General features: G+C 39.9%; 2 protein-coding genes across 3 annotated transcripts; one reads left to right on the top strand and one right to left on the bottom strand.

Annotated features, from left to right (window-relative positions):
• Window positions 1-15: 15 nt before the first annotated feature.
• Window positions 16-4,202, top strand: LOC135934421 (uncharacterized). The gene is made up of 9 exons (XM_065476151.1): window positions 16-156; window positions 210-371; window positions 431-491; window positions 562-699; window positions 755-982; window positions 1,034-1,339; window positions 1,395-1,511; window positions 1,574-1,719; window positions 2,808-4,202. The coding sequence occupies exons 2-9, from the start codon at window positions 243-245 to the stop codon at window positions 3,426-3,428; spliced, it is 1,746 nt and encodes a 581-aa protein (XP_065332223.1). The 5' UTR covers window positions 16-156; window positions 210-242; the 3' UTR covers window positions 3,429-4,202.
• Window positions 4,198-21,731, bottom strand: Ret (Ret oncogene). Of its 2 annotated transcripts, XM_065476138.1 has the most exons (11): window positions 21,512-21,731; window positions 12,982-13,620; window positions 9,511-9,687; window positions 9,071-9,167; window positions 7,304-7,478; window positions 7,108-7,222; window positions 5,756-5,945; window positions 5,568-5,694; window positions 5,367-5,496; window positions 4,468-4,672; window positions 4,198-4,416 (listed from the first exon to the last, which is right to left on the bottom strand). In XM_065476138.1, exons 1-11 carry the CDS (start codon window positions 21,567-21,569, stop codon window positions 4,233-4,235), a joined length of 2,097 nt encoding a protein of 698 aa, XP_065332210.1. In that variant the 5' UTR covers window positions 21,570-21,731; the 3' UTR covers window positions 4,198-4,232. The 2 variants fall into 2 exon arrangements, with proteins under 2 accessions (XP_065332210.1, XP_065332211.1); XM_065476139.1 differs by lacking the exons at window positions 7,108-7,222; window positions 7,304-7,478; window positions 9,071-9,167 and having other exon boundaries at window positions 21,512-21,730.
• Between the last annotated feature and the right edge of the window lie 5,413 nt (window positions 21,732-27,144).

Raw genomic sequence — 27,144 nt, 5'->3', positions numbered from 1 at the left:
CTGCGCGCACACATGTATGTTGGCTCGTTTGTTGTTGACGCAACGCAGAACAGACGAACACCACTATCACGAACAAGGAAAAGTTGATGAAGGAAGGCGAAAGTCTTACTACTTGGTGGAAATTATGTTGTGACCTGCACCCCGCTTGACCTATAGGTGAGAAACCGTTAATAGTGTTTCAAAATAATATTAAAAAGACTTAATTTTAGCGTGAAATCAAACAGAGAGTTCGCTTCGTGAAGATGGACTTCAAAGTTGTTTGGAAAATCGTGTTGATTTTCTTTCACTACTTCCTTCTTGCACGATCCCATTCGGACAAATACTGCCAAGGACTGACAGAGTACGACTGTACAGAAGAACTATTCGACACAGTAATATTACCCATTCTTTTTACTGGCTATGTTTCATTAACTGATTTATTTTTTGCAAGGAAAACAAAGGGAATTGCATTTTGAAAAAAGTTAACGAATCGGGCGCAACAGATAATAGAGGTAATATTATTCTGATGCTTAATTTCATCTGTTAATTTTGAAAAAAATCTTAATCCATTGTAATTTCCAGATTGTAAAACACTGTCTCTAAGAGGAAACTCCAACGATGCTTTGGGAACCATTAATTTAAAACCATACCATCATGGAACTCAAGATACTTCTCATTTGACTGCATACAACTTAACATTTTCAAACATCAAATGGACCAGTAAGAGGCCATCCATTATTTGCTGCGTTGAGGTTTAAATTGCAAATTACCACAGGCGCAGTCTTACGATTCACCTGGGAATCTAATGGTATAGAAGGGAAGTTTTGTCGAAAGTTTGAGATAGTTGGAGATGTATTGCCGGGCAAGGAGCTCTTCTATGACTGCAACTTTTTTGGAGAACCCATGCAGAATAAAGTTGTGAAATTAGAGGTGATGATGGAGCGAGGCAAACAGCGAAGCTTAAAGAAGTTGACTTTTAAAGTTCAGCCCTATGAAAGTCTAGGTAAGACATAACCAGACATTTACGAAGTAAAATAACCAAAATATCTTGTAGAGCAAGAAATGAGGAGAGACGCTGACACTGCATCGTGGCAAGTTTTCGCATACGTTGACATTTCATCAGAGAAAACCAAAATTGTGAATATTGGCTACAACAATAAGTTTGGTCCATTGCAGTTCAAAGTGACAGCCAATGGATCAAGTGACAACGTTGTAAAAATGAGCGATAACGTCACTGGCTCTACATCGGTCTCGTTTCAATCGTCTGAACTCTATTTGCCAGTCAATTTTATCATCCAACCCATGAATGGCAAATGTAAGGGTGAGTGCCAAAGCGTCACAACACCCATCATTGATAATGGTAAAAGATAATTGGACTATAAAGAAATGTTTGATGAGTCTAAAACAACTTTTAGAGCCACCCTCATATTCGTTTGTGATTTTCTCCGTCATTCCATTCCTCCTGGTTCTTGCGCTGCTTGCTTTCTTGGTGCTTGTGTTCTTGCCAACCAAACGGAAATATCAGCTGATTGGTAATTGCTATTCAGGTCTCATGATGTTTTGAGTCTTTATCTCGTTTTGTGTTGTGAAACAGGTATTCCAAGGCCGACCGTCTTGATCATGTACAAAGCAAACCACGACTTTCACTCTGCACTGGTTGAACAACTAGCCAACTTTTTGACGAAAAAGAATATGGATGTGCTCCTAGATACCCAAGAAATAGCTAAACTCAGTGATCCTGTAAGTAGTGTTAAACTCTGCAAGCATGCTACATAGAAGGTAGATAGAATGTCAAATATTTCACGCACAATGAAGCAAGGAGGTGCACTTGTCTTTAGCAACCACCTTAGAGAAATTGCTGTCATTGCATCCTGTTGGTTAATAATAACAATTGGAGCTGATGGAAGCCCTTAATTTTTATTCAGCTTGCCATCTTCTAATATCGTGTCATTTATTTGCTTTGTGCAATAATAGCAATGTAGAAAACCATTTGGAAATTCAAACCCTGACACAAATAAGATAAAAAAGCTCCTTCTGCACTGCTAAAAGGTGTGGACAAATTAGGCTCCATATTGGTCCGACTAAAAACATTATTTTCTAATTCACCTTCATATATGAATTTTTGGATTTTGCTGACTCTGATGAAAATATTTCATTTCAATAGTACACATATTTGTTTTTACATTAAAAAATTCAATAATTTAACAGTAAATTTTATTTGGTTCATTTTTAGAGCTTTGTTCTTTGCATGGGTGAAACTATCTCATTTTCTCCCAAAAACTCAATTTAAATTTAAATATTATAATCAGCCCGTTGGCTTGCATTGTTAAGGCATTCTCAGGAGTGTCAAAGCAATGGGAGGTATTTGAGCAGTTCGGAGATCTAATGTCAGAGATGGCAAAAAGTGGTTATTTTAGTGACTCGAAATGCTCAAATTGCTCAACGGGCTGAGAGGCGCACCGGCGCCGACTCGCTACTTGCTGGTTTGCACCTTTCCAGCATGCGTGATTTGGCTTCACAGGATGAATGTCTAGCGTCTCAAAAAAAGTCCTCGGTGCGGAAGCAAGTGGCCCTTCAGTGGGCTGGGTCCCTGTGCGACCTGGTCGCCCATGTTATCCGTTCGCGGTGTTATTGGGACCCGGGTTTCAGCATTCGTGCTAGTGCAGTGCGCTCCCTTCCCGGTCCTCGGACAGGGATAAAAAGAGCAAAAAACGAATTAAAATATAGGAAATGCCCCTCTTCAAAAATAGTTTTTCTGCTTTCTTAACAATGATTTACTAGATATTTATCCAATCAATAACAATTTATATATGAATTTTGCTGGCCAGGATCCCTCAAGATGGGCGTCTAATGCAATCGAAGGAGCCGACGTGATTCTCATCGTTAGCAGTCCGTCCTGCTGTCCGAATCGGAAGGATGGTATTTACGGCCGACAAGTGTATGACCTCATGGAAAGAGAAATCCGGAATAATACAACCAAGGAGGGGTGTCGCTTGGCCAGAATACTCTTGCCTTACTGCTCGAAAAATGACTTCTCTGCCGCGATGAATTACCCCATCTTCAGCGTTCCCAATGAAATGACTAAACTCATCAACTTTGTGCACAAACTCAATGACTCGGTGTGCAGGATTGTTCTGCCGTTCACAGCCAGGGAAAATCAAGATTTAATTGATCTGAGCAGAAAAATCTACCTGTGCCAGCAACGCATGGAGGCGCATGAGGTGCTGGATGATGACAAGGGAAGCATGTTCACACTAGATCTGACCCACGATCTATCGCCCGACAAATGTTCGGTGGGAGATAAGTCTGTGGAAACTGTTTGCACTGATGTAAAAGAAGACAGCCTGTATCCTAATATGAGGCTGCTTAATCTGGAAGGAAGACAAGATGATGAGGAAACAACTCGTCTTACTAGCAGACCTGATATTGAAAAACTGCAGCATTTGTAAGAAGGATATTGTGGTTTTTGTTATTGTGGTCTCCTGGCTTTGAAGTGATTTGAGCCTAAATTTCAGTAGCCATGCAAACGCCATGCCAAAAGTACTTATATGTATTTTGTCGAACAATATGATTTTGTAACTACTATTTCGTCTTAAGTAAAAAATTATTAAATATTATTTCAAAGCGTCTCAGCTGAAATGCGTGCTATAATTCATAAAAAAACTTTGAAAAAATCATCAGATCACATTCAATTTACGTGTATTAGCTAATACTTGTTTTATTAAATCTCAAACACTAAAATTATGGAAATGAAACCAATGAATTGTTTTTAAAATAGAGAAAAGTGTTCTTATTTTTTGTGATTTTACACATGACTATTTGCAATATCAGCGCCTAATTTAAACATCCCGCAACCAACTCAATTAAAAATGTCCACGGTTATTGGCAAAGCTATCTGTCCCTTAAAATTATTACACGAAATAAAAAAATGAATAAATATTCATTATATTTTCTCATTTTACATGTATACGCCAATATCCATTCTACAAATCAACAATTCCTCGTTATTATGTGCAATGCTTAGTTGTAAATAAATCTTTTTGTAATGTGAAATGAATATTTTTGTGAATGCTCACAGTCTGTGTCGCATCCTAACTTTTTCAGTGGATCAAACTTATGTGTTGGAGGTACTTTTAAACTGTTTTTATGTTGTCAGTGAGATGTGTCTAATGTTTGAATAATTTGTGTACAGGCAAGAACTAAATATGTATCGAGGTCTTTAAGATTGAGTTTTTTATTACGAGTATATCCATTTAACATTCAATATCAAGACTAGGTGTGTGGACGTGCATATATTCCTGGTTCATCACAATGTCAGAAGTGATGTCCAAATAGTCTGAACCCTCTTGCAATATCCGATTTAAGATTGACGTTATTTGCATAAAACTTGGCCGATCGGTCGGATACGTGGCCCAACAAGCTTGCATCAAGTGATACCTACAATTTAGAAAAATTATTATTCTGTTAATTTGGTTAATCATTTATTACAATTTGCACTGAGAATTTGGCACTGGGTTCTCCATTCTGTACCCTGACAACAGCAAATCATAAAGGTTTTGAATCGCAATGCCTGGGTATGGGGCTAGTCCAAGGGTTAGCAACTCCCAAATTAGAACGCCATAGCTCCAAACGTCTGACTTGCTTGTGTACACTTGGTCGGAGAGCGATTCCAAGGCCATCCATTTTACTGGAACTGGAAAAATAAACACATACTTTCAATTATTTTTAATTTACCTTTTTGCATTTTTTTATTATTTTATTGGGTTTACTATAATTATCTTTTGAAGTGAAAAGTATATATATAGGATTTTAATTTTGTTTCAATAAATTTGGTCCATATTTATTGCCAAAATTCACATTGATTTATGCAAGTGCTATGCGTTTTCTTTTTTGTGGGTGAAGAGAAGCAAAAAGATGGCCAAATTGGGCTCAAGCTCCTCTGCGGCTGTTTGGGCCCCCTTTTTATCCGCTTGACGGTGCTCTTTTGCTACCCAGTGAGCTCACACTCAGCCCACGGGATTCGCTGAGCAGAGATTAAAAAATCTAGATTTTACATGATACTTAAACGATTAGTTGTATTTTCTAAAAATAAAAAAAGCAAATTTTTGAACAAAAAATATAACTAATAACAAATAAATTTAGAATAAACCCGTAATTTAACGTACAACTTTCATCAGTTTTGTCATCTCCTTGTCTAGATTTGATCAAGCACTTAGCGCCGTTTTATTAACAACTATTTTATAAAATATAAAAGATTTACAATAGAACATGCGGTGAGTTATTCCTGAAGTATACATTTTTGTAAACTTTGTTTTAAGATATTTTTATGGATTGATTTTCCAGCAAAAATGTTGATAGAAAAGTTTTTGGGGCGCGCGTATTTATACCTTTGCCTCTGCTCTGTTTCAGGTAAGTATCATCTTCATATACATCCCTCGAGAGACCAAAGTCGGACACTTTACAAACACCTTTAGAAGTGAGCAGGATATTTCTGGCTGCCAAATCCCTGTGCACCATCTGCGGAAAACAAATCATCCAACAACAAAATCATGCAATCCTCTTTTATGTGAACGTCAAGGTGTGCGCACTTTCATTTCGCTGAGATATTCCATGCCTTTGCTGATTTGCCATGCGTATGAGATCAGAGTTTTCAAACTGAGTCGTTCCCTCTCCAATGCCTGCCTGCCGCCTCTCCTGCAGCCTCTCAAGTAACCCCTGCGTGCGAATATAATTTTCAGCTTGGATGGAAAAAGGGAAAACACGCAAGTTTAATCACCTGAGCGACCCTTTGTCTGCGTACTCAATGATGATGAAAATCTGGCCGTCGGAGCAGGTGCACGCGCCCAGCAGACGGATGATGTTTGGGTGCGACACTTCTTTCAGGAGTTCGTACTCGGTGAGCAGGTCGTTGAGTTCTGTGTTGCCGGCGCCGGCCTTCAGTGCCTTCACAGCTACCGTCGTTCGACCTGCCACGAGAGACGCGCAATATATGCCTTTGTTTGTTTTGAATTTTCCAGAGCACACGCAAGTAAAAAACAATTTTCCTAACGACACAAACCCACAGCAAAAGTGAACAGTGATACACTTTGGCGGTGCCCAGATTGATATATGGCCGCCTAGGTATGGGCAAACATCGTGTGTTTGTTCAGGAGCAAACGCAGCTGATTAGCTGGCAAAAATGCGTAGGTGTTGAACCAAACGTAAACGGGGAAATCAATATCTGTCCCTGCGGCACGCTGCGAGTAGTTTAAAAGCTTATGCATCTCGCTCATCCGATGTGACGCGCCGGCTGCATAACTTTCGTAAATTCAAACCTTTTATTGAGAACTCTGATTTTAAAATTTATTTATATTTCTTGTTCATACAATTGGCAAAGCTCTCCTAAAAATGACGAACATGATAGATGTTACAGTGAAAATTCCAGATTTTAACTAGAAATACGTGCGATACGCTAAAACAGTTGTCTAAAACCAAATTAATTTGGCTAGAAAAATATGAGCCCAGAAACAGAAATTAAAATTTATTCAGTTGGAGTTTCATTTGCATTTTTATAATTTGGTTAAGAAAATGTAATTTCGAAAATTCTTGAATGTTTTCAATGCTCCCTGCTTGTTGATTTTCAAGGCCTCAAGTGATTTTTTAATTTTGTTTTGAAATTGATCAGTTTAATATCACTAAAAATACAATTTTCAAGAAGCAATTTATTTAATATTGTTTCGGAAGCTTTTATTTCTCTTTAGAATCCTGTGAAAACCAAAATGAACCACTCAGACAGCATTTAACTTTTAATTGAGTATTTCCATTTACATAAACTCTCCTAGCTGTTAATTGATTTTGTCTCAGTAAATGAACTTCCAGTTTAAAGGTCGTGCGTGGGTGTAACATAGCCAAATAAATTACAGCAAATTACGACTCGCGTGGCAAGTTTTACATTTGCATAAACACATTCTCCACGTTATTTCGCTCACATCACTACTTCAACCCTCTCGGCACATAGTTTAGAATGGCAAAATTTCCGTAGCAGGAGAGCAGTGTGCATAAGCAGGACTTACATACGCGTCGCCCACGCGAGAAGCGCAGTAAGAGACATAAATTGCTTTTTATGTGCTCTGTCGGCTTTGAAATTACCTGGAACACCTGGCAGGTCGATAGCAGACGCTTGCAGAACTTGGCCGAATTCACCCTCACCGAGTACCTTTTCAATGTTGAGCCTCTCCCTCGGGAACTCCCACTTGGGGTCGAGCTGCGTGAAATATTCATAGGGTTTAACTCGCTCTCTTGCAGCGCACGTCACTTGACGTTGTTGTGAATGTAAAAAACGTACCGGCAGGTACTTCAAATTGGGCACGCAGTACAGTTTTGTTTCCTGATCGTCGCGAGAGGATCCGGCCGCCGCGGCTTCCGACGCTTGAGCGGCGCCCCATTCGAACAGAGAAGTTTCCTTCGGCTCCAGCAAAGCTTCTCTCCTCGAGAGAATAATCCGCGCGAAGTGGATGAGTCTGCAATGTAGACGGTTTAAGCGCCGAGCCCAAGTTAAATATTTGCACGGCCTGATTGCAGGCACGGCAGACAGTGGAGGAGTGCAAAGTTGGAGCTCAAACGATTTGTAATTTATTTTAGTCACGTGACATGTGTGGGTTTGCCAAATGTCACTTATTTGTAAAATGTTCTCGAGGAAGAGCGATTTGAAGGTAAAATAATTCACATTTGATCAATTATATGAATGAAGACTGATGAAAATATTATTTAATTTGATTTAAATTGCGTAATTGATTATTTTCCAAATAAATAACTTTTTGAGATGCTACGTTTTATAAGTGAATGTCATTTATTGCTGTAATATTTATGTGTTCTTAAATTGTATGACTTTGGCAAGAATAAAAGAATAATAGTGGAATTCGTAAACCATTCAACAAGTGTTTCGGAACAATTGTTCCTTTTTCTGTTGTGCTGAGGATCACATAATAGCTCACAATTAGTTTCCGCTTGTAATGTACCTATGCTATTTCAGCAAGTATGAAATAAATTTCCGCTATAAATAGGGGAGTGAAATAGTTAATTAAATCGATGAAAAATGAATAATAAACGAAATTCAATAATTGTGCTATGGTAAATGATCCGTGGTAACAAAGGATTTTAAAAAAACACGGCTTTGACAGCTGGTGAGAAGTGGACACTCTCTGTATGATGTGCCAGTGCATCCCTTAAGGGGAAATATTTATTTAGTAAGGTCCATATTTGAGTGAATATTTTGAATTCGAGCTGGGACTAGGACCATCCTAAATAAATATTCTCCCTTAAGGGATGGACTGGCACATCATACAGATAGTGACCGCTTCTCACTAGCTGTCAAAGCTGTATTTTTTATATCTCTGGTTGCCAAGGATAATTTATCATTGCAAAAGTATTGAGTTTCGTTTATTATTCGTTTTCCATCGATTTAATTACCTATTTTATAGCGGAAATTTATTGCTATGCTGAATTAGCATAGGTATATATTACGGGCTGCTTTAATTAAAAATCTTTATAAATGAACATAACTTGATTGTTTTTAATAAACTTCATCCTTTTTTAAGAAAAGGCTGTAAAAAATTTGGTAAGAAAAGCATAGATAATGAAATAACGTAATTCAATTGAAAATTAATAAAATTGATTTTACAATGGTTACTCTTATGGGCGCTCAACAAGAAATGGCAGGATAAAAATTTGTAAAAAGAGCATGTCATTTTATTTATCTTTTTCCATTATTTCAACTTTTTAGCCCACATTACTTGACGTTTGCCAATGGGAGAAGTCAGTGCGAAATCAATTGTCGTAATGTAACTCACCCCATACAGTATTTACTTTTATCGTTAAGTTTCTGATACAAAAAATGTACTAAAATTGTGAGACTAAACAAACAATGCATTTAAAATTGGTATTTTCATGAGAACTGTTTGTGCAGAATGAATAAAATATCAAATTGTTAGCAGAAGGAGAATATTACAAAATGTACTTTGAAACAATTCACATCATGCTTTGCAAGAAAGGGATTAATTTTAAATTGGAAATAATTAATTATGCACGTTTCAATTGAAAGAGAAGTGCTTACCTTTTAATGTAAACGGTGGTTGCAAGCAGGACAACGAGAAGGAGAGCTACGCAACCACTTAAGAAAACCATGCAAGTACTGTCACACCTGCTACTCGCTGTATGACACAAACATGAGAGAATAAAATGTCTGTGTTACCAAGAGAGTTCATGCCGTAAATGATCGAAAGGAGGCAGGAGAGGAAAGGAAAAGGCGCGCCTCGGATTACAGAGTCAAATGTGTTTATGCTCAGAATCGTGGAAAAAGAGATGCGGCGATTGGGAGGGAAGAAAAACAGGAGAATTTGCTCATGCCGCCGAAAGGGTCATTAGTCAGAAGCGATAAAACTCTCTGAGAGTATTTCTGTGAAGGGGTGAACCAACTTCCCGGGGCTGAAAACTTTATCCCAGTCGGCAAAATGTCCCAATTTGGGAAGTTTGCGGCAAAGTGATAATACTCACAATTCGGGTCTTGGGAATCGCGCTTCGAACCGCCGTTCTTGTTCGGGCTGCGCAGCGGATCGGCAGAACTTTTCTCATTAGAGCAAGTGCATTTGAATAATTCGTTGCAGATGCAGACTCCTGATGCAGCGCTGATGCCCTTCTCGCCATTTGGCAGGCCTGAGCCGAAAACGTGTGCTGCGAAGGTAATCGTTTCATCAGCAAAGTTCTACGTATCAGTCTATAAAAGCTGTGCTCATAAACCATCTTTCGCTCAACCTGCTGAACGCTTTCAATTTCATCATCATCTGATAATGCAGATTTACAACCAAGTTAAGAAAGCTATTATGAAGTTTTTTAATTATTGTGAAAGAAAAGAGGGCAGCGCAATTAAATCAAGAGTTAATTTAAAAATAAAAATGCCAATCCATAAAAAAGAACATGGTTCCTATTTTTGCTTTGGGTATTATGTTTTTGTCAGGGTTAGGGAGAAGGCGCGCCGGCAGGGCCGATTGCACCCATTCGGCGGCCCCTGCCCCGCGTCGCTGACAGTTTTGAAGCACGGAAACAGCGCGAGAGAACACTTTTGAAATTTATATTTTTTCGGAAAATAGTCTGGCATTTTCATACCTTTTCTAAAGCAAATTAGTAGGTTTTAGATTGTTTATAAAGCGTCAGAGATTTTTTCAAATTAGAAGCATATATATATATATATATATATATATATATATATATATATATATATAATATTTCGGACTTAACAAAAAGATATTTTAGGGCTGATAATCCACCTTAAAGGGTTGTAAATATTTGAAATTTCCTCAAATTTTGCCAGTTTTAGATTATTTTAAATACAATTGCGTGAATCGTGCTCGTTTATTGTTCACATCACTAGTGGATTTAAAAAAATCGAAAGTTAACTTTTTTTAATATGACCTTGATATTACATGAACCGAAAATTTAATTTGATATACATTATTTGCTTGATTAATCGGTTCACCTCTTTTTGAGATAAGCGACCCCCCTGATAGCGAGCAACTCACGAAAATTCCGCGTCCCAATAACATCGCGAACGAATAACATATAGGCGCAGAAAAGGACCAGCTCGAGTTCTTGCCCGGGGTCTTTTTATTGAAACGCTAGACATTCGTTCCTTAAAATTGATTCGTGAGCATTCTGGAAAGGTGCAAACCAGCAAAGAAATCTATATAAATTCTCCAAAATTCGAATGGACTCGACTGCTATTGCAATGCAAAGGAAGTCAAACACAGGCACAAATTAGCCCGCACTCGACCTCAAAACATCGCTCGAATTCTCACATTGCAATTGTACAGAAAGCATGCGCTCAACAATATTGTCGTAGGCTTGGTTACGGAAGCGGAAAAGTGAAAAATAATTTATTTGGAGGCGATCTGTAAACAAAGTTTTCGTTGAATGTGATAACTTGTAACTGTTTTATTTTTATTTGCATATATTTGCAATGCAAATTTCCAATATCAAATTGCTGTGTTTGTGTTAGAGTTTAAAAGTTCCGTTTTAAATAAACGATGATTATTTTCAATTTAATCAGAATCGATTTCCACTCACAGCTCAGTGGTGCAAATATTTGCACTTCAATTCGCGTTTCAATTAACACGCACTCTCCCCGCGAATTAAAGCAGCTTGAGCATCAACGCGCATCAAGCGCAGACGAGCGAGTAGAATTCCGCCCCTGGGCCGGATTGTGTATATATACGTTACATAGTATATTATGTATCAAGTGCGCTGTGGCACCAGGAGAACCTCACGCGCACCTAATTCCACCGGATGGGGATCTCGTTAGTATCGCTTCGTCGTTATTATGCCATAATTTGCGCTTCCTTTGAGCAGTACGCAATAAAAATTTAATCCCGACACGTCCCGAGCGGGACCATTAGGCATGCTTTGACGCGCAATAAGCCAATAAGATTTTACCTCTCGCAACGAGAGTTATTAGGCACGGCGAGCGTGCCTGGTGCGGTGCGGTGTGTCTGCGTATCATGCAGCGCACGCGGCCCACCAGGCTTGAATCACTCATCCAACTCCTTGCTTTTGCGGTCGAGCAAATAAGCACAATGCAGCGGCTAATTACAAAGGCGTCGAACGATCCAATTCAATCCAGCGCACGTGCTTTTATGGTAATTTCTGGCTGCAGGCGTAATTTGCCCCACTCGCTCTACGAAAAACACACAAAGTAATTGGCTCCCCGGCTGGTATTGAATGTAGTGGTTAAGTCAGGAGCTGCAAGTCAGCTCGCTAAATTTATGCTCGAAATAGTTTCGCCGAAGTTGACGTGATTAGTCCCTGGGTTGCCGCCATCGTCTTGACAAAATAGAAAGTATGCAACCTGCGTGACTCTTGTGTTTAGCGGGCATATCTAACAGGAACCAGGAACTCAGGGTATAAAGAACACCTAAATGCAGCTATACACTTGCAGTTATTTCTCAACTTGACATTCAAATAGCAACTGGGACTGTTTGCAGACTCTCTCCGGCAGTAAATAAATAAAAAGTTAAAGGCACGAATTATATAACCATTTTTTAAACCTCTGCCCAGCACATTCCGTGAGCTCACCAGGTCCCAATAACACCAGCGAGCTGATATCATGGAGCCCGAGCGGCCACAGAGGAGTTTGGGCCCAATGTGGCCATCTTTTCGCCTCCCCGCACCGAGTTATTTTATTGAAACGCAAGAAATTCGTACCAAATGCCTCTGGAAAGGTGCGAAAACTAGCAAGTGGCGAGTCTGTGCCGGTGCGCATCCCAACCCGTGTAGCTATTTGAGCGTTTTGGGTCTCTTATTGTTAGCTAACCACCTTTTGCCATCTCCTAACGTTGAACAGCATGTATTATATCCCTGAAATGTTCAAATATCTTCCATTGCTATGACACTCCTAAGAATGCCTTAACTATATTATTATGCGAGTCAACAGGCTGGTTCTTTGACTTTCGCTTTGTGTGGCATTTTCAAAGCCAAAATTAATTTAAATTTTCTACATCTCAAAATTTGAAATTCATTCTAAGAAAAAACTTATCCTGAAGTCAAAGGTTTGAAAAACTCCACATTTCTCCGGAAATAATCAACATTGCGAATAGCTATTGTTTTTTCAGATTTTACTGGTTTTCCCAGCCAAATCAGTCAATCTAATCGATGAAAAATTACTGTTTTACTACCCTTCTGGTGGCTAAATATTTCTAGGAACAAAAATTCATGGATATCGAATATCTATTTAAAATTTACAATATTTATTTTGGCACCGCTGATTTTTTAATGATAAAGGAAATAGTAAAATAAACATACAAATGCAACAGCCCTATTTTTAGTTTTCTATTCCAGTTTTTGATGTAAAATAATTAATTTTGCATTGAAAATTGATAAGCCCTGTTTGCAAGATGCCTGAAAGCGTCCAATCAAATTGTTTTAAGACTTGTCTGGTTTTGTTTTCATTGTAAAGTTCTGGTTGAAAATATTTACTTGTGCAGTCCTGGGGACAAATGCGGTAATCCTTTTCTTCCAGTTCGTCGCACTTCATGTTTGGACAGTGTGAGGTGTTGGGGGTGCAAGTGGCGTAGTCGTGCGACAGCCTCGATGGGTTGTTCGACAATGGGGCGCGCCACAAGCAAAACGCGTTGGACGCCACGCCGCAGCTTCGTTTGCATTTGCCCTCGGATGCGTACCTAGAGCAATGAGTATCGTTTTCCTCCAGGTAGCCGCAATCGCTCTTGTCGTCGACCAGCTCGACGGCCAGCTGGTGCGAGAAGCTCTCCGACTTGTTGGCCCCGTTGTAAATCTCAATTTTCAGCAGGTCCGCGTGCGGCTCGTGGGACTGCAGCTCTTTTGGGTTGCCCACGTACACGATACCCCAGTTCGGGGTGACCTCCAAGCCCTGCACACCGCCGGCCACCCGGAACATCCACCCTTTGACCGGTTTGAAGCCGATCCGCGGCTCCGTCAGCCGCAGATAAAGCGACGAGTTCCTCGAGACGATCAAGTTATCGGGCGGATAGACCGATTCCTTGAGCCGCTCCTTTGATCTGTTGCTGCGGCCGGCCAATTTCGCTTTGACGGTGGGCTGCGATTCCGACGACGCTTCCTCCGCCGGCTCGCCATAACCTGCGAACAACAAACAACTTTTCTGTTTCATTTGAGCCGCAAACTCGTATTTTATCGATCAAATGGCTAGCCAGTTGTGCCTGGGGCTGGCTGAGGAATGAAAGAATGATGAGTTACAGGTGTCACCTTGCCCGTTTCGTTCTATACTCAGTCGTGTTTTCCCTGGGGCCGCGCGCCGCGTAAAAAAGAGCCGCCGCAAGAGAAGCCAAGTTTTTTAATCACCCACACCAAAAGTTTTACCAGGGAAAATTGCGGATAAATCTCGGGAGGCAAACGAGTGGAATTATTTATGCTGTACAAGTTGGTCGTGCGAAGGAGCCATTAATGCACCGTTCCAGCTTGCTGCCTATCAATCAGCCGCGGTGAAAAAGTTCACCTGTAATTTTTCCTGCGGGCCACAATGATGCGGAAAAGTGCTTAACGAGTCCGCCGTTTATGTAAATGAGCGCGACGGGCGGAGAGTAATTTCAAACTTCTTTGCATAAATCCGGTGTCTTTCTCGGAAAAGAATGAATTCTTGTCTTAATTTGATTATGCAAACCATTGCCGAGAAACTCTTGTCTTTGGCCGCGTTTACAAATAACGACAAAACTCTTCCATGTGTCCATCTGCTAATTTTTTGTTTTAACGGCTGTCATAGCAAAATAAAAGTTTATTGCACTCACCCTACTTGTGGCATAAGAAATGAAATTATTGTAATATTTCTCAGTTTAAATGTTGCTCTCGCTGAATAGATCTTATTAAGGATATTACTGTCAATGAAAATGAAAGAATTTTCTTTATTTACCTGGCTCGCCATAAAATTAATCTTTGGTAGATACCAAAATGAAGACAGAAGCACGCGAACTTGTCATAATTGTCAGAAGAAATTAAAAGGAACTTCCTCGGTGTGTTGCGAGCTGTTTATTTTCCGTATTTCTTTGTAAATGGCCTTACTCTACAAGTTTCGGCTACTAGTTGCAGCCCTAGTCATAAGCTTCCTGTCCCGTCTGGGGGAAGAGCTATCCTAGAGATGACATATCTCTGTAGAAATACAGCTCATCAGCACACACCGAGGAAGTTGCTTTTAATTTCTTCTGAAATCAATTATATTGGAAAACATTGTTATCGCTTAACTAGCGGAATTTTGAAGCCTCAAATCTTTCTGTCAATCAAGATTAATCATTTAATATTTCCGAGAAGTACAAAATCAGCAAATAAATTAATAAATAAAACTTATTGACAATGTTGTCAAATGGATATTTGAAACCTGCCAACGCCAACCGGCACTTTTGACAAATTGTTATCAGCTCTCACAAAACGATTTTTTTTTCAAAATAAAATTGAACTTGTCCGTCGCGCAAGGGTGTCACTCGTGGCTGCTCGTAAAGCGTGATCGAAAGGCTTACAGAGGATTGATAGAGCGCCAAACTGCGCAAAAAACAAACGGCAGGCGTCAGGGGCGGCTGGAGAGTATAGGGAATTCGTCGGTCGGCCAGGCGCGTGCACACATACATTCAGAGCTTTAGCGAATCGCGCGACAAGTAATCAAATTATCCAGAGCGACACAACAAAAAGCGGCGCCAATCCGCGCAGAAAGCAGCGGCCAATTTCATTTCTAGGAAATTGATTTATTTAAATCGGCGCGCACAGCACATTGCATAATGCATGAGCGAGCAAGAGAGTCGGCCGTGGCGAAAAAGGCAGGCCATTGAATTATAATTTGCGAGCGCAGCGCGATAAAAAATATACGACGCGTGTGCTGCCCGGCCAGAAGGCGCGCGGGGGAAACGAGCGGAGTAAAACAATTTTATTTGCGAGCTTGCCAGCAGCGAGAATTAGCGGCCACCGGCGGCGATGGCGATAGCGCCGACGACGACGACGACGGACGGGGGCTGCTATCTCGACCGGCGTGGGCACTTCATCAAGCCGGGCGTGAAAAATGGAGCTCCGAATTCGGGCAACTCATCTCGGCCGCGGCTGGTTAATGGAGAGATTATTTCCCGAGAGCCTGTTGGGAAAGACAAAACAAGCTATATCCGCATGTCGCAATTTGCCTCCTCGCCGGCACATGCACCCACCGCACGCAAAATAATAGCATCAACCGCTATAAATATTAATGCACCCGCGTCTGCTGCGGATTATCTTGTCACCGGGATTTATGCCTCCCTATGACCCCGCCCCGGTGGCGGGCCGACCTTGCCTCGCAAAAGGTGCTCTCTTTCGCCAAAGTCGCGCCCGCCCGCCCGTCTGCCTGCTGGCTCGATCGCCCGCTTATGACTGCGCCCACGCAAACAAACTCTATAAAAACAAAGTGTTGCTGGTGGTTGATCAAGCAGCTCTCGCTGCCGATGACCCTGCCAAATTAATTAACAACACCGCACGGCCGATGTAACGAGGTAGTTTATGTTGCACACTGCGCATTTCGCGCACGTTGCACAGCGCACGAGGCCGGGATTAATATTGCTTTAATTTGAGCACTCCATGCAACGGTTCTTACGGTTTATTTCAATAACTAAGAATTTTATTCTCGCTCCGCTAAATAATACTTCAGGCAACAGTCATTATGCTGCAAATCAACTGGCTAGCAAATCTACAAACGTGAAGCAAAATTTTTAAAATAAAGGCCGAGAGATTGAGAAAGAGAGATAAAGATCAGCAACAGGGGAAATGTTTCTCGAACTTTCTGATGTTATATTTTTTATTAAAAATAAACAGTCTAGCATGCATATACGAATTAAAATAAACGAACATATCCCATGATAGTTCTGCGCATCGTTTGGGGAAATTCTGATTTCGTTTGGGTAAAAAGTCATTTGAGAATTTTCCGGTCAAGATTTGATTCGGGCAAAATTAATTTGGGGGCCACTCCATTTTAAACTAACTAGCACCCCATTCAGTCAGAATAGTTTGAAAACTCCTAATCGTAAATGGAAAAATTGAAATTTAAAATGAGAAAAAAACCAAGTGGTGATTGCAGAGTTTTGATAAAATCAAGAATAAAGTTCGTTTATCCAATTTTAAATATGTTCAAATTTTAAATTGAAAACATAATTCAAGTAAATAATTGTGCAGTTTCTTAAGAGGAAAATGTACTTAGAAAAAACTCCCCTTACCTTAATTCTCAAGTCCAAAATACCATCCTTAAATAATGCTTAATTCAATGAGCAAAAGTCTGCTTCCGATTAAATTTTTGACAGCTTAACCTGCTGTTTTTTATAAAATATGATGTTTATACTGGACCTAGATTTAGCTAACAAAATTCCAACGATTCGTCAAAATAAATTTTAAATTACCATTTTCTTCAACAGGCCTTTAGCACAAGGCTTATTTATAATATTATTAAAAACAGTTATATTTTCTTGCATTTTCACTGTATATTCAATTTCACATGACATTTAACGTTGCGGGTTTTGGAGCTTAATGGCCGCGAGGGGGTATTAACTTTTGAACTGTGCGTGGGCCTGGAATCATGGAAATGACGCTATATGACTGCTAGGGGATGAAGACTAAAAAAGATTCACGCTCGTTCCCCGTTAACTTTCCTGCGGATCTCTTGCGGGAATTCTCTAGCTAATAAAGTCCACGATTAAGGATTTGCAGGAGTTTCTTGGTGATCTAATTTAAATATTTGAGCGGGGACGAAGCCTGCAGCAGCGCAGAATTATGAACTTGTGCCGATTGAAAATCTTCCCTCCTCTTCTCGGAATCACAAAGTTATCTCGCAACTGAAAATTTTATCAAATGCCCCTTCTTGGCACGGATGAAAGTGGGAAAAAGATCTCTCGCGAAAACTTGGATGGAGTTTTCGTAAGCATTTTGCCTCCTCACAAATGCTCTGAAAATTTCTAACAAATTAATGATTTGGCAATTTCCTGAGCATAAACTTCGTTCATCAATGCGATATTTAATATCCCTATGCTGGTAAACATACTATTTCCAAAGGGTAATCTGCGAAGCGAGAACTCCTTAGCTAGAACCTTCAACGCCAGATTTAATATGAAATTCCGGACTGACATGCGTGAAATTACAATTTTGCCCAATGGCATATCGGGGAACTGACAGATCCCCGAGGAACCAAAGTTTCTTGAACTTGAATAAATTAAATTGTGCAATGACAATGATTCACAACACACTTCACTTGCATGTGCTGCTCTGCCTGTTTGAATTACGCTTGAGTTGGCAAATTCGTGCTTGTAGTTATCATCGCACGGTGCAAAACAAATACATAAATAAATCCGCGCTTGCTCCAGTATCTGGGAATTAATGTGCAAACTTCTTTCCACGCTCATTCATCAAACAAAGTGCGCGCTACTGAATCAATACGGGTACGTGTCTGTTTCATCTTCGCCGCGCCATTTAATCCGGCTGGACGTGATTTCTCAGAATGGGACAATAGGCTTGCGTGGTTTGAGATTTGCGGCGGCTAATTGGACGATAATTGGCGGGGGCGGAGGTGGCGCGCCAGCTGCACTAACGATTATACATATTTACCCTCGCCTGGCTCGCGATGACAAAGGGCGGCGTGCGCGTTAATTCCACGTTCGTGGCTCTGTCGTTTTGCGTCAAAACTGAAACAATGCTTCTCTCTGTCCCTTTTGATGCTGCTCCTCCAGCCGTGGATAAAGAGAGGAAATGCGCGCTGAAAATTAGCTCGCTTGCGCGCTGCATTAATCAACCTGACAAAAGCGAAAAAGTTATTTGAAGGCAAAATGGGGCCGCGCGAGTTGAAATAAATGATTTCAGCTCGCCGGCGACGACGTCGTTTCGCTACAGACTTCTTTTCTACCCAGTTTATTATTTTGTAGGATCGTTTCCTTTTGTTCTTTCCAAACTTTTCTTCTTTTATGAATGCAAAATTTTTAACTTGGTCTTTACAGTCGTGCCTCATAACGAGCCGAGAAGAAAATAACAATGTTTACACTAAAGTCTATTGTAAAATCACATTTATGATAGGGTTTGGAATGAATATTTTTCTCTCCGCTTCCCATTAACTTTCTGATTCCCAATTAGCATGCATCACGCAAATTTCCGACTTTTGAGCCACAATTAAAATCGTTTATAACCATCTTTAGAGTCCAAAACTGTCTGCAAATTTAATATAATACACTGGCGGAGCCTCCATAAATATATAAAATCGTTTCTTTCAGAGAAGTTTATAGCCTTAGTTTGACCTGCCACCAACACTCATAGATTGCAGCATGTAAGTTTTTCTTTCACTTTGCAGAGAGCATTCAGGCATGAATATGTTAAGTTATAGAGTAAGTTATATAGTAATTAAGAATTAGAGCGGCGTGAAATGACATTTGCTATCAATCGTGTTTGCCGTAAACTGTCTACTCTGTCCTACGTAGTTAATGTGAAAAGTCCTCAGTCATGAGAAAACATCTTTTATTTTAAAGTGTTGTAATATTTCATTAATGTTTCACTTTATAAAAGAAGAAGAATAAAAAACAAAATATGCATGTATCCTATATAAAAACACTTGTAATCGTATTCTTGATTGTATACTCTGCTTTTTCACGCATTTTTGAGACATTTCAAATTTGCTTTTCAAGAAAATTGATTTCATGCGGAACTAATAATAAAAGTTTTCAGTGAGATATTAAAACGGGTTTTTAGCACAATCTTCTCAAAAGATTTTGAAGAAGATTTAGCCGACCCTGTTCAGCAATGTAGTCAGTTCTCAACTACTAATATCTTGCCAGGAAGATTCCCAAATTTTTCCCATTCTTATATAGAGCTTACCATTCCAATAAAAATATTTGAATTTCACCTAGGAGCTCTTAATTGAAGCAAAAATAAAAAAACGGGGAAGAATTTCAGCCATTGGAAATTTTGGTAGGAAAATCGCATTGAAAAAATGGTAAAAAGAATTTTGAGAACCCATCTATACGAATAAAAAACCATCTGAATATGCTAAAATAATTATGCACAAAATATAGCAATATTCATCCCTGTAAAAACAGCACTTTTGATTGGCAATTAAATTTGTTTGTTGCGGCTGCGGTTCCATGCCAGTGCGGTGAGAGATTTTTCTGTAAACCCATTCTTGCTAGTAAATTTTATTAAAACATATTGGCATACACTTGAGTTCATTAGTATATGAACAATTCTGTTTGACGTTACAGCTCGGCTCTCATAAAATAAAAGCAGGCGAAGGAACTTTGAAATCCCCCAGCGTGCTCATGATACACAAAACTAATCCTCTTTGCTCTCAAAATAATAATCCTTTCAAAGCAAGACAGCTCTTAAAAAGCTGCATTTCGCACGACGGGCCAACGTTTAAGCGTTGGAGGAATACATAATTTCCATCTGGTAAAACGTCCAATCGTGGCAGGCGGCCGGCCGATTTATAATGCGTCGTTTTGGCAATTTTAATTAGCGCGGCGGCGTGCTATTTCGGTCCTCGCAGCAAAAGCTGAAGGGGCTTTTATTGCAGAACAAATGGCGATCCATTGGGGCACAGCAGGTGGATAACCGAAATCCATTCTATCAGAGAGGTCATAAATCGTTCGAAATGCGTTCGCAGAGAAGCGAGCGGGACAGTAACAGCGCGCATCCAGCTTATTTCCTTTACGCCCGATCCCTCCAGAAAATATCCCTTAATAGAACTTCGAGCGCGCGGCGTTTGTTGATATTGCGCCTGTCATTTCCTATGCAGCCAATTGTGTGAAGTGCGCGTGGGCGGCTCGCAAAAGCATATTTGCCGGATGCCTGAATAATTCATTTAAGAATTCGTCTACCGCAGTCTGGCCACCTTTGAATAATTTAATTCTGATCTCCTTCAGCAGATTGTCCACTTGCCTATCACTATCAGCGGATCTCTGCCTGAATAATAAAAAAGAGCAGAAGGGATGATTGAACGCCCGCTAAGCCGAGCCAATTTTGTTTTCGGAGGGAAAGGTCAAAGGCGCAAAGCCAAGACAAAACTGCGCCTTTCGGAACCAAATTGGATTAATTTCATGACGGCTGACTGAATAGAGGCCAGGGCGGATCGCAAAACTGACGAGTGTGTGTGTGTGTGTGTGTGTGTTTTATATCACCGTGCGATAAAAGCAAAGGGCTTGTTGGTTCGCGCTCGTTTGCCGTGCTGCTTGCAGGAATCGATAATTTAGGCGCACCACACTCACCTGCTGTGTGCACTTTTTAAACAATGCACGCGAGCCGTTCTAATAACGATATTTTAAGGCGCAGAAATGAAAAGTTAGTGCCGCACGAACGGCGCCAGCTAATGTAATGAGACGTGGAGTAATGCCTCTGCGTTTTTCCTAAGATAAGAGGCGAAACATGCATGACTATTTCTCGATTGCGTCGATACCTGCTTCGAATGCAAGAAAATGTTTTTGTTTGGATTTTTTCGAGGTTTGTTTACTTTTTGTTGACGTGACACTGAAAATTTTATGATGCCCTGTGGAATAAATCCTGGCAACTATTTGTTTTTAAAGCACTAAATGCTATCAAGATGACGGAGCAATAAAAATTAAAAAAAAGCATTAGCAGCATTTTATTCAATATTTCGCCTTAATCTAGCTCGTTTTACAAATTACTAGATAACAATGAACGTACATTCAGTCAAAAACTCATCAATGAACTGTCTAATTTTTCCCTCTCTCTCCAGTAATTGATATTTTATAATTTTTTGGATATTTTTTTAATGTGTGTTGTAAAATACCCAGCTAACCCACAACAGAAATATTTTGATTCTGATATACAACAAACCGCGGATGGACCTCTAAAAAACCATTTAAAGATTACCATAATCTGAAAATTTCATGAAAATGTCCATAGCACCATTATTGGCTTATGTTAAAAATGACAGTGAAAGGGATAATTTTCCAACAATCATGACAAATTTTGCTATTCAAGTGATTAAATATGCTCCAATTTTGGAGGGAAAATTAGATCTCACCAGTTTGAAACGCTAAGATGAGCGTTAAGCAGATTAGTGACAACCTGAGGATGGACATCAGGCTAGGGTTGAAGTCACTGGTGGGGGCAGAAGTCAACTCGAGGCATGACAGGCAAGCCACCCTCGCTCGAGCCGCCTCCAAAGGCAGCGGCAGCTACAATAGCGGAGAACGAGGCGAGCACACCGCGCTCGCGGACGTACAAAGGAGAGACTGACTGCTAATATCAGAGGCTTAGACGCACGCGTCGTCTAGTTCGCAGCGGAGAGAGAGCGAGAGAGAGAGAGAGAGAGAGAGAGAGAGAGAGAGAGAGCCGGTGGGCCGGGCGTGTTATCAATATTTGAAAAAAGCTCCGACTAAAAGTGCAGGTCAAGCAGAGCTTGTCTGCCTGTAACCGCGCGCAGGGCATCGGACCGACGGTTGTCCTGCGTTCGGGAAGTTTTTCGCGGAATTGAAAACGTGCCGTCGTTCTTTTTCGCAAGAGCAGTAAAAGCCATTCTGGTGACAGCTTGTGCTCCCCTTAAAGGGGGCTTAAGTAGTAAAATCTTTAAACCGCTCTTCTCGGAAGAAAAATAAATTTCCTGGGAGATTGGCGGTGTGACAAAAGGCAGTAAAAAGAGCAACGAGCGGAAAACCAAGAAATTTTGCCGCTGTTCAACTGTCAAACGCTTTTTCTCTCCCTATTTTCACGCACTAAAAGCAAAGTCTAACTTCTTAATGCAAACTGGCGTCGTTAAATTTTTCGCGGTGAGCAGTGCACACAGAAGTGTTAACCATCTCCTTGCTCAACTTCACCAAGGGGCTCGCCTTACAAAGCCAAACAAGCCTTCGCGTCGTCCCATCCCCTATACGCCCGCCACCACAATATGTATAAGTACTGTACACAGCGCACGTTTTCACCTTGATGTGTGGGTTGGGCCCATTTTATTAATTACGCCGCGAGTAGGAAATGCCGCATGTGTTATATTAACGTGGCGCCGCAGGCAAACTTTTCCTCATCCCACGGCCAATTTTCTTTCAATGCGTGTAACCGGCGGGCGGGCGGTAAATTGCAAGCGTTTTCCTTTTCCCAAGATATCCGAGTCTAACCGAGTTAAGGAACGATCCCGTTTGCTGAATCAGAGTCAATAAAGAGGATGAATAGAACGCGCGCGGGCCGCAGTTTTTCGCCGACTGAACGAAACGAAACTTTGCCCTGCTGTGAACATGACCTGAATGAGAGTGCACAATTTGAATGGGAAAGAGACGCGCAGCTCAATTTTTAAGAACGCGACATGTATTATTTATTGTGCTAAACATGTTTGGGGTAAACCAAGTCTGTTCTCAATGTCAGTTGCAATAATTCGTGCCTGATAAATAAACATTACGTAAATTTAATGGTCTTATATTTTAGGTTTTGACAAAGAAAAAAAATGAAGTACAAGTGAAAAAGAATAAATATAGACTTTCAACTTAATTAAAACAATTGCACATGGATGCCAATGTAGGCAGAAACACGCGAGGTACTTTGTCATTATTTTTCAGCCGCAATTAAAGTTCATCTGTGGCAAAAATTTTAAAGTGTTTTTGACAGTATTTTAGCATAGGCCTTGTTTGGCTCGGCTATCTCTTGATTGCCGGGTTTTAACGACCTGATCACTTTTTCAAGTGCATTTTCACTCTTTTTTTAATGTATATTTTGATGTATAATTTGGTGTAAGAGGAATAAATATAAATATAATATCATATAAATGCAGCTTCATCGGTGTATTGCGAGCTGTTTATTTTTCTGATTATCTATAGCAGGGCGTTTCTTTGGAAATAAGGAAAAATAAACAGCTTTATGCACCGAGGAAGCTGCATACGATTTCAACTGAGAAATTATGAAATTTTTGTACTTTTAAATTTTGGGACAAAAAGTCTTTTCATTAGCAAAAAGCGAAGATTGCAAATTTGTTTTTAATCAATAGTTCAAATGTGCTACTTTCATATTTTAAATAATTATTTTAAGCTTATAACACATTTGATATTTTTGATAGATGTTGAAAATTGTTTGAAGTCCTGACTGAGAGTTAAATAATTGAAGTTTAACAAATATTAAGTATTATTTTGCTCGTTGGAATGAAACGACTAATGAATATCATTTAAGACTAACTTTTTTCTTTATAAAAACGACTAATATGTGGGAAAATATAAACCAACTAAACTTCTCAAGTGTGGTACATTTTCCATTTCTTTTACAGTCAATTTAAATAAAACCATTATTTAAATAATAAAATATATCAATTAAATTATAAATTCCTCTAATGTTTCCAATGCATTTTTGTTTAGAGAAAACTTCCCGATGGTGGTTTACCCCCATAATGGCCGATCAATTTATTTTGAAAAGAAATCATGGAGCCGCGCTACGCTCACGCTATAGCAAACACGATTTCTATTGCCATTCATCCCAGGGATCCAATTTTATCAGCTCTTTCAGCTCGAAGGCTCAATTTAGGCGACGTGGGTGAAATTTTTGAATAGTAATTTATATATTTCGCCACTTTGCTTTGCATCAGTCTTATTTGTTGAAAGGTGATTGATGGTCGCGATCTGTTGAATGACGGGATATTAATGTTTTCCTGTGTCACCTTTGTGTCGAGATAACTCCGGTGCTAAAAAAATCCTGCATATGCACAACAGAGGCAGCAACTCGCTATGTTATTTCATCCCAGCGAGCAGCCACATATTTTTCCATTCCTCTTCCGTTGATGACACAATGCGTCGCCGATGAAAATAGAATGAATAAATGAACGATGTTTTATTTTGCATTTAGAGCGATCTGCTCCTTTTGAATTTTATCGCTCCGTTTATTTTTCCGTTTCGAAGAACAACTAATCAATGCCGATGGCCGCGTTTTATGCAGCGAGTTGTCTTCTACAATCACGATTTCCGCGTTTAGTGAGGTAAATAATTAAATATCCACTCGATATGACATTTGCAAAAATTACGCATTCTGCAGGCATTGTTATGCGCAGTTCTTTCTCCGACTGCTGTATTATTAGAACAACGTCCTTGAGTGTAATTGGCTATCTTTTAAAAGCAAACAAACAAAGAACAAAGCACCGATGGCAATCGAGAATCATCTGCCAGACGGCATAGCAATAATGTATTCCAACTGGCAGAGGAGCTTCGCAGCTGCAGCTGGGAAAATCTTGAACTGGCTCTGGAGCGCTGCCGAGGAGATGATTAAATAAATTTCCCTAGAGGCACTCCATGCTGGAAAATTTCTCGTCCACTTCTACATTCATATAATGATCGCTTTTAGTGATCTACCGTGATTTTTGTTCCGTCATTCTCTTAAATTGAAGTTGGCTAGAGGAGGCCGGAATTTCATTACGAAACTCTGGTGCTCACGCTAAAAACTTAATGCATGCGATGCTGTTCATCCATCGCAAAGATCAAAGTTTACGGCGCTCCTCTAGAGAGGGTGGAGGTGTGGGTGGAACACCTTTTCTAAGAAAACATTTTTATGAACTGCTACTTATTTTTCAGTAAGTTATTAAATATGTTTTTCTTATGCATGATTGAAAGCAAAAGTCGCAATTATTGTTTAACATGAACCCTCATGCTGTAAAGAATAGCCAGACAGTAAAGTTAATGCCTGATTTTTGCTTCTGGTAGTATAGCCATTGTAAAATAGGTTTTGGGAACTAAATTGCATGCCCTGAATAAATATTTCCTACTTTAAAAGGTAGCTCAGTCAAGACATATAACACAAATAATAGATGTTGATTCTCTATTAGATACAATATAAATCAAATAAATAAAAGAAATAATTGCGATAAATGAATATAAATTGCTATTAAAACACTACAAAACGATTAATTAGTCTCTCTTGGCGCACTGACAATGAGCCACCGCAATACCACTAGAAAAAACTATATAAACATTTTCTTTATAGGGCTTCGTGATGAAGGTTTATATTTTAGCTGATAATTTCAGAGTATTTGGCTAAGGGTGGCTACTTTTTTGTGTAATCTAACGATTTTTTTAATATTTTTATTGTTTTAGCCACTGCTCAGATTTTATCAGTTTTAAATGTCAGTGATCGTCACAATCGCAGAGGCGTAAAAGGGAGTTCCCTCGCTATAAAGTAATAAATTGATTGAATGATTTGTTTTCGGTGATATTTATGTGTATGGTAATATTTAAAGTGAATTTGATTGCCGCTCAAAATATATTGGTATTTATCGTTCATTTTATTATGAATTTTGATTTTACTGTTATTGTTTCATTTTCCTTGCTGTTCCATTTCTCATTATGATATTTTTTAAAGATTTTTTGTATTCTAACTAGGTCTTTCTTGGTTTTGTGTGATCTGAAAAGTTTATAAAGCAAGGGAGAAATTACGGTCACAAGTATAGCCACAAATAAATCCAATTCCAATGGTAAAAGTTGTTCTGGAACGCTTTCCCACTAAACGAGTGTTTTCAGTTTTTATATATAACTGATTTTCTTTTGCTGAGAAACATCTGGCAACAGGAAAATGAGGATAAAAAATTATCCAATTAATAAAGCCGTAACAGAGATTAAAACTCAATTATCAAAAGCACGTAAGAAATTGTGAATTGAGGGGGTTGATCAAGATTACGCAATTCTTGGAATTACGCCGTCAACTTCCTCGTTCCGCCAATCGCACCGCAAGGAAATAACTCTGCTTGAGAGAGATGAGAAAATCATGTATTGCATCAGTTAAGACGAAAAACCGTAGGCAAGTGCAATTTGACAAATCGCGCAAGGTGATCCGGCCACTTGAGCACAGACACTTGATTGATTGCAAACGCAGGCGGCGGCAGCAGTGACGCGACCGAGAAAATGAATCTCTGCATGCGCGCACGAAGGAGGAAAGCCGAGAAGGGTTGGCCAAAGTGATAAATTAACGCACCTTTCCGCTAATTTAGTGTCCGGTAGAGCGTAAAGGAAGCAAATTCTTACTCGGTGGCTGGACGGTAATTAATTTTTTAGCCCGTCAACTAAATTACACTTGCATGCACGCGGTGGACAAGTATGCAACCCGCTCGACTGCATCGATTTTCTTCGGTGCGGCACGCTATGGCGAAATAAAAAGGCAGCAGTGCTTGCTTTTTACTTTAATGCGCGAAAGAGTTCGTGCGTGTTTTCGTGCATCCATGGCCCCGCGGTGACTAATTTAAGTGCCTTTTCGCTGTTAACATGCGGCATGCAAATTTGATAACGTCCTCTGCCGCCCTTATTTATTTGCCATCACAAGCACAAAGGGTTCTTTTGTTACCATCAGCAATTACGCGATTTGTTCACTTGCACGGTGAGCAAAACAAAACAAAAAAATCCATAAATTGGGATGGACTCGAAAATACGGGCGGTGTTGACGCACGCGGAAAGAGCAATGTGCGCTGCTTTACTTCTGCAACATTGGCGCCGAAGATGTTTTTGTCTGTTCCGGCGAATAGCTGCGTGGAAGAGCATCGAACGCCGATTTTTATGCAGAGAACATAAAATTTCGCATTACTCTCGTCGTTATTTGACTATATATCGCCTGCCCGCAACTGCTTATGGCACGTGGTGCGCGCTAGGACGTCTCCTCTGCGCCTCGGCCAGACAATAAACGATCTGATTAAGATATAAAAAGTTTGAG

This window comes from Cloeon dipterum, chromosome 1, assembly GCF_949628265.1.
Source record: "Cloeon dipterum chromosome 1, ieCloDipt1.1, whole genome shotgun sequence".
Lineage (NCBI taxonomy): Eukaryota > Metazoa > Arthropoda > Insecta > Ephemeroptera > Baetidae > Cloeon > Cloeon dipterum.
Note: the sequence above shows the minus strand (reverse complement) of the source record. Positions and strands in the feature narration are given on the sequence as shown.